Source organism: Ruditapes philippinarum, unplaced genomic scaffold, assembly GCF_026571515.1.
Source record: "Ruditapes philippinarum isolate M1 unplaced genomic scaffold, ASM2657151v2 ctg645_1_1_1_1, whole genome shotgun sequence".
Classification (NCBI taxonomy): Eukaryota; Metazoa; Mollusca; class Bivalvia; order Venerida; family Veneridae; genus Ruditapes; species Ruditapes philippinarum.
Window position 1 is genome coordinate 244736 of NW_026861731.1, and position 12294 is coordinate 257029.

General features: G+C 31.8%; 1 protein-coding gene across 6 annotated transcripts in view; it reads left to right on the top strand.

Moving 5' to 3' along the window:
• Nucleotides 1-757: 757 nt before the first annotated feature.
• Nucleotides 758-12294, top strand: part of LOC132716632 (troponin T, skeletal muscle-like) — a 34938-nt gene continuing 23401 nt past the window's right edge. For 2 of the 6 annotated variants that reach the window (XM_060699941.1, XM_060699942.1), the window contains exons 1-4: nucleotides 758-1012; nucleotides 1554-1602; nucleotides 5872-5898; nucleotides 12041-12182. In XM_060699941.1, coding sequence (XP_060555924.1) covers nucleotides 1583-1602; nucleotides 5872-5898; nucleotides 12041-12182 — 189 coding nt within the window. In that variant the 5' untranslated portion in view covers nucleotides 758-1012; nucleotides 1554-1582. The remainder of the gene's footprint in view (nucleotides 1013-1553; nucleotides 1603-5871; nucleotides 5899-12040; nucleotides 12183-12294) is intronic. The other 4 variants (XM_060699944.1, XM_060699940.1, XM_060699943.1 and 1 more) reach the window with 4 other exon arrangements.

A 12294-nucleotide genomic window follows, 5' to 3' on the forward strand; every position in this document is an offset into this window, starting at 1 on the left:
AATAAATAAATAAATGTGGAAAAAAAACTGATTTTTTATTATACTTTTCTGATTTATATCTGCGACAAAAAAAAAACATTTTTTTTGTCCAAGTTTCTACTGCATTGTAGTGCTATTGGACTCCTGTTGATAAAGATATTGGAATCGCGTTTAACTTTAAATTTTGGTAAGTTATACCACGGCTTTAATTACTATTAAATTAAAACTCATGTAATGTTTCCTACGTTATATTTTCAGCCTTAATCATGATCTATTAATTTTGTCGGCTGTTTCGTCAAGTAATCAGTTACATGATTTCAATATAATTAATACATGATAATATTAAAATCTTTTTCTTTTTTTTTCAAAATTAATGTGAATATTTGTCTATCGAACGCATTCGGATGCTGCGTACATGTTCATCTTTTATGCCAACAATACTAGACAGTACGGGAACCGACGGAAGTATGTTTTTATTTACGAAATAGAGCGAATTTTACGTTAACTTACACAATGCACAATTTTTAAAGAATAAAAAAAAACATGCTTTAAAACAATTAAAAATTGTTCGCTATTTGCGGCAAAATTGGATCATTCTATCAGGAGAATTATCATTTTGCATATATGGAAAAGCCTACTTTACCTGTACCTGATTGGGTGTTTACTCAGCATCCAGTCAATGGGTGAATACACTTTGTAAAAGGGGTAGCAGGATTGTCGAAATTCTCAGCGAGTTAGTTCCACGCTATCTTTGGCATATGAAAGTACCGCAAATTAGTAGACTTTATGTAGCACTTTACGATTATATAAACATGTGTATTTGATAAGAACCTTTAGATTGTTCTGAACATTTGATTTTTATTACTACGAATTCAAAGGAATAATTGTCCCTAAAATAAATGTGCTATTCCAATTAGGACAAACTTCGGGATACTTTTAGACTTTTCGTGCAGGGGTTTTAGTGCTTTCCAACATTCCAAATAGTTGCTTGGACTTCTTACACTCTTTTTGGGACTGTTTCGTTTATTTCCAGGTAAGGAATTTGTGTTTTAAGAATAGAACGAGTTCATTCTAGGCTTACGTGAAATTTTCAGAACCGTAGGTAAATAAACAAGTCTGAAATTAACAGATAGCAGACGTCAATTTGGATCTTCGAGTATGCCATTTTGTTTTTGTACATGTCTTATTGATCGTTGGTGCTGATAAGCCTACGTACTTTCCACAAATTGGTTCACAGGATAGGTCAAGGCTGTAGGTAGGTATTTCTAGAAGTTCTGTATTTACGCTTTGTGTTATTTACAATACTAAAAACATCAACGCAGAATTGTGAGTGTTTATAAGATCTGCGTATTTAAGCCTTGTTTTACGTATTTACTAAACAACTATTATTAAGAAAGAAACTTGTTTTTCACGGCACATTTTAACACTGCGCTTTGTTCAGTCTCACAAAGAGGATTTGATATAACATCAATTCTGTACTTTTTTTGTCAACTTGCTTTATTTATATCTAAAGATATATTTATATCTGCTGCTGTGTTTTGTGAATTGTTAGAAGTGTTGTTTGTTGTTTTCAGATTTCATTGTTTTGTCTTAACAATTCAAGATGTCAGATAATGAAGACCAGTAAGTATTTTAAATGTTGTATCTTTTCAGCATGTCTGTTACCTTCAGTATATGTTAAATTAACCACAAATAGGACCTTTCCTGTTGCCTTCATTCTATATAATTATGTCTGTTGCCTTCAGTATTGTTAAATTAATCACAAAAAGGACATTTCCTGTTGCCTTCATTCTACATAATTATGTCTGTTGCCTTCAGTATTGTTAATTTAATCACAAATAGGACATTTCCTGTTCCCTTAATTCTATATAATTATGTCTGTTGCCTTCAGTGTTGTTAAATTAATCACAATGAGGACCTTGTCTGTTGCCTTCATTCAATATAATTATGTCTGTTGCCTTCAGTATTTGTTAAATTAACCACAAGTAGGGCTATCTCTGTTGTTCATTCTATATTTTTCCTTTTCAGTTTGCCTGTTGCCTTCAATATTTTACATTTTATTAACCACATTTTTTTCAAGGATTTTGGGAACATAACCCATACCCATGGAATTGGGAATTTAAGCACTGTTATGTTAAAAAAAGCTTTCTTACTCATATTAGAATCACATTTATTCTGTTGCCTTCATTCTTTGATTCACCTTTTTAGTGTATTTCTGTTACCTTCAGTACATGCATTGTTTTTACTTTCTATAACAGAGCAACAGATAAGCTTTTAAAGTGAATTGGGTATTACTCCATCATTTCCTTTGGAATTGGGTATTAGCTCCATTTAATTGGGTATTCCAAAACTCAATACCCTATGATTTCAAGATCAATTGGGTATTCAATTATGAAGATATGAATTTTATGGTTTCAATATCAACAAATTTAAACTGTTTTAAAAAGAAAATAGGATTAGCAATTTACTAGAACTTTTCACAATTGTTTTATTTTTTATATAAAATGCTCATGTTATATTTCATAATATTTTTAACAAGTTTGTTTTCTGACTGATTTTTGATTATTTACGACTGTTTTGTTTTAAATCATTTTCCCTTTTGTATGACGCAATAATGCTTTCTATTGATACAGCTGGGACCTACTTATTGACGGTCTCCGCAAAATCAACTGTCTCTGCCGGTCTGTACAGACCGTCGACCTGAGAGATAAATCGACGGTCTCATGCTTAATTGATATAGCTAAGTCGGTCTTTGGAGACCAGGGACCGTCGAAGACCGGAGACTGTTGATTAGTTAGCATTAATTCGGGAATATTCTGATACTGCATGCATATCGATATAATTTGTCGAGAACTACGACAGATTAATTTTGCGGTGATGAAAATGAAAATACGCACAGGTTTTTAAGACAATTGCGTATTTTATTTTTTTTAATGGGTTTTGATACGCATTCTTAAAAAATCAATTGCGTATTTTATAAAATTAATTGCGTAAATACGCAAATACGCACCTTATCTGTTGCTCTGTATAAAATCACAATGACTCTGTTGCCTTCATTCCTTGCTTAATCAGTCTTTTTTAGTATGCTCCTGTTGCATTTAGTATTATACTTATTTACGAACTGTTAAAAAAACCAACTACTATTTTACTTTGTTGCCTTCAATAGCTACCCAACACTCATACAGTATCATATTTATTGAATTTTTTATAGTCTTTTACTTTCAGTAGTGTACTCATTTTGTATTTATCACATCAAGTACTTCAATATTTAAAAGTAATTTTTCTTTACCTTTTTTAAAAAGTCAAATGTAACTAATTAATACGAAGGTGAAGGAAATGGGGGGTAGAAATTAGCAAAGTTTTTACCTGTCTGACTGTCTGTCCTTGCACTAACTGGTCAATGCAGTGGTTTTTTTTTTATTGACAAAAAGCAGAACATATACCCAACTTGCTTTCCTTGGCATTTTGATAGATATTTTATTGTCTGACTATTCCTGCAGGATGGGCCTTTACTTACGGGGTTGGGGGTAAGGGTTTTTGATAATCCAAAAGTCCCAGCTATCCCCATTGGGGTGTGGCGTAATTGACTGGGGTAAAAAAAATACACATGCAAAAATGTAAGCTACGTTTTACTTTAGGGTGAAAAGTGCTTAAATAAAAATTTATGATTAGCATTACCAGGTTAAATTCATTTTTGATTCAGTCAAAAATTGGCATTTCCAGGTTAAATATGGATTCTGGCAAAAATTGGCATTGCCAGGGTCAATTTGGATTCTGTTAAAAATTGGCATTACCAGGTTAAATAAAATTATGGATTCTGTCAATAATTGACATTGCCAGGTTAAATATGGATTCTGTCAAAAATTGGCATTGCCAGGGTCAATTTGGATTCTGTTAAAAATTGGCATTACCAGGTTAAATAAAATTATGGATTCTGTCAATAATTGACATTGCCAGGTTAAATATGGATTCTGTCAAAAATTGGCATTTAGATTCAGTAAAAAATTGGCATTACCAGGTTAAATATGGATTCTGTCAAAAATCGGCATTACCAGGTTAAATATAGATTCTGTCAAAAATTGACATTTGGATTCAGTAAAATATTGGCATTGCCAGGTTTAATATGGATTCTGTCATAAAATAGACATTACCAGGTTAATTTGGATTCTGTCAAAAATCGGCATTACCAGGTTAAGTATGGATTGTCAAAAAATGGGATTACTAGGTTCAATTTAGGTTGATTCAAAAATTGGCATTACCAGGTTAATTTGGATTCTGTCAAACTTGCCTTCTGTTATTTTTTTATTGCATTTAAGCAGTATTCAGCATACAAGTCAGTTTGAAGTAAGGTATATTTGCATGAATGTAGACAATATTCTATAGATGCAAGCATCATCAGGTCTTTTTCATCATTTTACGTTTTCCTCTGATGAGTGCTTATGGAATATGGGAAGAAGAAAAAAAAGTTGCTAAAAGTAATAATCAAAACTTTTCTTAATATATGTTAAAGAATTTGTTGATTCACCTTAATTGTCTGTTTTCTTTTTTTTTTGTCAATTTTTTTTTGTATTAAATGATACCCTAAAAAATGGCTGCTTCTTTTGTCACGGGAATTCCTTCCTTATTTCATATAAATTACTACAATTTTGTGGTCAACCCTCAAAATGTTCTTTGTAATATCCCTAAAGTTAATAAATTGGACCATTCCTAAACTGAAGATGGACAAGTCCATTATAGAAATTCTGCAGATTTAGGATTTGATATAGAACATCTCTAAGAAATTTTTAGAAATAAAGGTACATGGTATTATAACATACCATTGGAAGTTTAGAAATTCCCCCCAAAATCTTCTAGTTTTCCAATATATACATAGCATGAAGTCTGGCAGATCTATAAATACACTCACACACCCACAGACTATGTGGTGTAATGTAGGAGAGAAACAGTTCTAGGTAGATTAGTAAATGATTACTGTCTTTAAGGAACATGAGGAATGGCTATATCATGTGATGATTTCTGTAATACTGTATGCTGCTAACCAATCAATAATCTGTTGTAAATATCAGTTACATATTAATGATGCAAAACTTACACACACACATTGATTTATTTATGCCCTGCATGAAACTAAATTTTTGTTGTTAAATCGTTAAGGAAAAGAGAAATACAGCGAAATTCATTATATTCATCCCACTTTTAATTAATGCCCCATCCATATTTCATTTTTTTTTCAAAAATAAAATTGAAGAGGCAGAGCCTCGTTACCACCGTAAACAGTTACCCTCGAGCTAGATATTTCGGTCTGTACCGGCAGCCAGTGTAAGATTCTTATAATATTATATGATGTAATAAATTAGATATAAAATTAATTGCAGTAAGGGCTATAGATTGATCAGGGCAGCTGTACCCTGGCCTACTATGACAAAATGTTTTATTAATGTGCTTGTATTTATTGGAACAGTTTCAGTCATTTGAAAAAAACGAAGGAATTAGAATTTAAATTGAAAAGTTTTGGAAAAAAGACACTATGTGGATATTATCAGTCTACTCTTGAAACAAAAGAAGATCAAAACTTCGTCAAATTAGGAATGCCTTCTTTTCTGAAGGAGATGACGTTATAGTTGAAGCATGCATGATAATTGATATTAAAGAATTAAATTTTTCTTAAGTTATCTTTATTATTCAACATCTCATTTTTCCACGGAGGTTATTTTAAATATATATATATAAAGGTCTGAAACTGTTCTTGACTGTTAATGTTTATTGCTAAAATGTTAATTGCTTTATTTATATATCAGTATGCATGAATGACATTGTTTAAGTTAATGGATATTGTATGTTCAATATATAATTATTCATATATATATTATTGTTTGCTAATTTGCATAATAGAGGGCAGGCTGAAGATGGGGGCGGAGAGTAAGTATTCTATATATAGTAACAGCTTTAGTTTAGATAGAACCCCTGGTCTTATAGTCTTTATTTTTAGAGTAAATGTTTTTTAGCAGTGCTGCAAGTTTTTATGCATTTCTGGCTTGAACATTTTTTTCTCAAAGTATTTCCAGAAATAAAAGTATACTAAGCCAGTCAAGGTTTGTTTATTTAGACCACACAAGATGGGAAAATAGGCAGATTGGATAAAAAAAATCAACATCAAGATTTTTTCATTGAATTAACCCTTAAACTGCTGGAATTTAAAGTAATTAGCCTTAAAGTCACCAGTATCAGGCCAGGCCAGTCTGCTCATCCATGCAGTCTGGCAAGGCGTGTTACTGTGGCTCACATTTTGCATTTTGATATTTTTAATCTCTTTAACCTTGAATGGACTGATTGGCTCCTTGTCTAAGTTGTAGTCATCATTGAATTCTTTTTCTTCTATTACTTACATAAAATTTGATATTTCATTTTGGAAAATATAATATAATTTCCTGGAATTGATAAATGATGTAAAATAATATGAAATACATAAACCCATATATTGAAAAGTTTCAAAAATAAGTCTAAGGTGTAGTGTTATTGATTTTTTTATAAATTAAATTATTATGTATACAACAATATAAAAATGTTTCATGTTTACTATAAAGATGGATTGGAATCATAAGAAAGGAGAAAGATAATAAAATCTGTTCTTGATATCTTATTCAGCATATGTTTTCAATAAGATAATAGTTCGTTGTTCCTGAGACAGAAAAACAGATAGATAAGGAGGGCCCTGGGAGAGGGGGGGGGGGGGATGATGGAATAGCTGTGAGTAATGACTTTAGTAATTAGAAACATGCATAATAAACAATGCCATAAATCTATATCTGATTTATTTACCTGTACAACAGCTATTAACCAAATATTTTAGCAAGGTTACTATCAGTGCTTCTCAGAGTAATATGCCATTTATACCACTGTTGAAAATATTTCAGATGTACAACTGTAAACTAATGACAATCCAGGATATGTCCTTTAGAATATTCGAGATAGATTTGTTTACCAACTCATGACTTAAGAATATGCCAGATATACCACTGTAAACTTATGACAGTCCAGGATATGTCCTTTAGAATATTCGAGATAGATTTGTTTACCAACTCATGACTTAAGAATATGCCAGATATACCACTGTAAACTCATGACAATCCAGGATATGTCCTTTAGAATATTTGAGATAGATTTGTTTACCAACTCATGACTTAAGAATATGCCAGATATACCACTGTAAACTTATGACAATCCAGAATAGTGTCCTTTAGAATATTCGAGATAGATTTGTTTACCAACTCATGACTTAAGAATATGCCAGATATACCACTGTAAACTCATGACAATCCAGGATATGTCCTTTAGAATATTTGAGATAGATTTGTTTACCAACTCATGACTTAAGAATATGCCAGATTATACACTGTAAACTCATGACAATCCAGGATATGTCCTTTAGAATATTTGAGATAGATTTGTTTACCAACTCATGACTTAAGAATATGCCAGATATACCACTGTAAACTCATGACAATCCAGGATATGTTCCTTTAGAATATTTGAGATAGATTTGTTTACCAACTCATGACTTAAGAATATGCCAGATATACCACTGTAAACTCATGACAATCCAGGATATGTCCTTTAGAATATTTGAGATAGATTTGTTTACCAACTCATGACTTAAGAATATGCCAGATATACCACTGTAAACTCATGACAATCCAGTATATGTCCTTTAGAATATTTGAGATAGATTTGTTTACCAACTCATGACTTAAGAATATGCCAGATATACCACTGTAAACTCATGACAATCCAGGATATGTCCTTTAGAATATTCGAGATAGATTTGTTTACCAACTCATGACTTAAGAATATGCCAGATATACCACTGTAAACTCATGACAATCCAGTATATGTCCTTTAGAATATTTGAGATAGATTTGTTTACCAACTCATGACTTAGAATATGCAGATATACCACTGTAAACTCATGACAATCCAGGATATGTCTTTAGAATATTCGAGATAGATTTGTTTACCAACTCATGACTTTAAGAATATGCCAGATATACCACTGTAAACTCATGACAATCCAGGATATGTCCTTTAGAATATTCGAGATAGATTTGTTTACCAACTCATGACTTAAGAATATGCCAGATATACCACTGTAAACTCATGACAATCCAGGATATATCCTTTAGAATATTCGAGATAGATTTGTTTACCAACTCATGACTTAAGAATATGCCAGATATACCACTGTAAACTCATGACAATCCAGGATATGTCCTTTAGAATATTTGAGATAGATTTGTTTACCAACTCATGACTTAAGAATATGCCAGATATACCACTGTAAACTCATGACAATCCAGGATATGTCCTTTAGAATATTTGAGATAGATTTGTTTACCAACTCATGACTTAAGAATATGCCAGATATACCACTGTAAACTCATGACAATCCAGGATATGTCCTTTAGAATATTTGAGATAGATTTGTTTACCAACTCATGACTTAAGAATATGCCAGATATACCACTGTAAACTCATGACAATCCAGTATATGTCCTTTAGAATATTTTGAGATAGATTTGTTTACCAACTCATGACTTAAGAATATGCCAGATATACACTGTAAACTCATGACAATCCAGGATATGTCCTTTAGAATATTTGAGATAGATTTGTTTACCAACTCATGACTTAAGAATATGCCAGATATACCACTGTAAACTCATGACAATCCAGGATATGTCCTTTAGAATATTTGAGATAGATTTGTTTACCAACTCATGACTTAAGAATATGCCAGATATACCACTGTAAACTCATGACAATCCAGGATATGTCCTTTAGAATATTCGAGATAGATTTGTTTACCAACTCATGACTTAAGAATATGCCAGATATACCACTGTAAACTCATGACAATCCAGTATATGTCCTTTAGAATATTCGAGATAGATTTGTTTACCAACTCATGACTTAAGAATATGCCAGATATACCACTGTAAACTCATGACAATCCAGTATATGTCTTTGTAGTGGCACTGGGCTCTAACTTGCTCTAACTTGCTGCACTTTACACTATTGCTGCTAATCAGAACTAAAAGTTCAGTATGAATTCAGTTTCCTTTGTCAATAAATATAAACACTGGTTAAGATTACTTTTAAAATTTGCTCTGTAGCATCCATTTGTCAGTCAAATTTCAGTTTTCTCAAATTAAACATCATATTATTGTCCTCATTTACACAACACCATAGCCAAAAAGTAAACTTTAACATCTTCCCCTGATTAAACCATGGGTTGATCCTAAAATGGTCTTCTATCAAAATTGATCAAAGCTAAATTGTTAGGACAGCGCAAATGTGCCAGGTGATCTTGGCCTGCATTGGTCACTTGGATCAAATTTGTTTCTAACATCAGGCATAGGCTAAAGTTTAGACTAGATTATATAAATTTTGTGTGAAAGATATTATTTGTTGCAATTACTCACATATAAGAAACTTGTTTTATTGTTAAAAACCCTACTGGTCAGAAATTATTAAAAACTTGCAGAGAAGTGTATATAGATGTTGTAGATGATTTTAATCTTTATATTTCAGAGGTAGAAAAATAGTCAAAATCAATGTCTGATTCTAGTTTGGTCTATAACAAGAACGGCAATTAGAATTTTGAAATATACTATTTCTGGATGGAATAATGGTTGATTGAGATCATTATTTAGCCATGCCAACATGCACAGTAAAGCAGTTTTACCAAGCTTTAAACTGTTGGCTTCTGAATCTTAAAATTTGTTATTGTCCAGTTTACAAAAAAACTTCCAAATAAAGATACTCTGGAACTCTGCAAACATGTGTTTACCCCCATCTTATCCAGGAGTACAAACAAATTTTACTGGATAATATAATAGTGATAAACACTCTTTTGTGGATGGATAATAAATAATAATAATAATAAAAATAATAATAATAAAAGTAAAGACTTTATTTATAGAGGCAAGGCAGTTTAGGCAAGCCTAGTCTTCCCTATGAGCCTCTATGGTGAAGATATAACAGTGAAAGAGTGTTCGTACCCTGGATTAGATAGGGATAACCCAATTTGCGGAGCAGTTTTGGATAACCTCTGGAATGTTTTAAGGATGGACACAAGTTTGTAACATTATTTAGCACAGAAATTAAACATTATAATTTTTTTCTTGGAATTCTAGTTTCCCATCCAGAATAAGAATCTTAGAAAATTATTACAATTTTTTTTTTAATCAATTACAAGAAAATAATAGAGAATGTATCTGGTATTGTTATCAACATAACATTTGTAAGGTGCTTTTGACATGCCAGAAATATCTTGATGTAGGAAAAGTAGAAACAGACAGTTTTTATGACTTAACAAAAAGCATGTAAATTTACATGTATGTTGTGCTTTCAGTAGTGAATAGTCGTTTAGATTTATGAACTAATGTATGTCTTTCATTTTTCTGTCTTTATTTTTCAGTCTTTTTGGTCAGAAATTGAAAACGCAATTCAAAAGTTTAAGTTTTTATGTTTTAATAGATGTTATTCAGTTTAAGATATTTGAACTTTGAAGGGATAAGGAAAGAAAGAAAAAAGAACCAGGTCTTATTCCAATTAAAAGTTTAAGATTTTTATCTTTGTACATCTCTGAATAATAATATGAGGAGAGGGACACAAATCTGCTGCTTTTAATCTTAGAATGGTGCTGAAACATGAAATAACTTTAGTTCAGTGTGGATTATTACAGTTCATAATGACTATAGGATAAATTTACTTTTATATAAACACAGTCGAAAGATTAGTCGGTTATTTGGCAAGAGTTTGTACAAAACAGATCACATGGACCGATAAATACACAAGAGTATAATTACTTCTGATAGAATTAACATGGAAACAGACAAAATACAAGAGTCTTTAAACATATTTTCAGAAATTTCTTGGTTTTCTTCTAGCCGTTTTCTTGTTTACTTACAAGACATTGTTGAGATTTAAGTATGATGGGATATAACAGTTTCCTGACAGCAAGCACTGATGGCATGCGTAAACATTTTTATACCTGACTAGCTTTCATTTATGTTTGAGCCGCGTCATGACAAAATCAACATAATGGGTTTGCGACCAGCATGGATCTAGACCAGCCTGCGCATCCGCGCAGTCTGATCAGGATCCATGCTGTTCGCTATCAGTTTCTCTGCTTGTTATAGGGTTTCACCATTTGTAAGTGAACAGCATGGATCCTGATAAGACTGCACTGATGCGCAGGCTGGTCTGGATCCATGCTGGTTGCAAACCCATTATGTTGGTTTTGTTGTGACGTGGCTCATTTATTTTTTACCTTGTCTTTTTTCCCCCCTTCCCCAATTTTTATGTTTGAAACTTTTTTATAAGAGAAGGGATTTTATTCAATTATGTAGTTACACTAGGTGTGAAACATGTTGGTAGGAGTGAAATGTTGATTTTGAGAGGTTAAAGTCAGTGTGATTCATTAGAGTTCAAATTGCATTTTGTCATAGATTTTTTCTCCTTTAACTTTTTTTCAGCTAAAGTAAATTTTGAATTAAGGCTGTTTCATTCACCAAGTGATTATTAATTCAAATGTTTATATCATGCTTATTATTATAGCATATGATAATTTTATATACATTGAACTTTAGTATAAATTTTACCACAGAATCGATAGTGGAATTTGGTTATGATTAAAACATCTTTTAGATGATTGATGTATAACATAAAAAAATTACATCAGTGATTAAGGGGAGGTAATGACTTGATGTTGACTATCCCACCAGTACCATGTCTAGTCAGCCAACATCTTCTTGAAGTATGACCAGCTGATGAATTTGTTCAATTTTAAAATCCCTTAAGTGATTATGGACTGTTCCAAATTCAATATTGTTTAAGTCTATTATCTATGGTTTGTAATAGAATTTTAGGAAATATTTTTTCTTCATAGGAGAAATATAGGGAAAAAGTTCTAGAGGTTTTCTGATGCTTTTTTTTTTAAATATATAAAAAATGCAATTTATAACTGTGAATAGTGAATATTATGTTTGTACTGTTTTAGAGGGGAGACCTTCCAAACGTTTGAAGAGCAACAAAAACGTAAAGAACAGAAACTAGCCGAAGAAATGGAAGAATACAAGGCTATGAGACAGTCAGAAAAGGAGAAGGAGGCCCATGATATCGAGGAACTTAAAAGGAAAAGGGTGAGTAGTAAAGAGGTGTTTCACTGTTTGTCTCATTTTTGGCTCGATTATCCTAAGTATTGTACTTACCCCGACATGAGTGTCGCCATTGCACTCTGGTTCAGAATATACT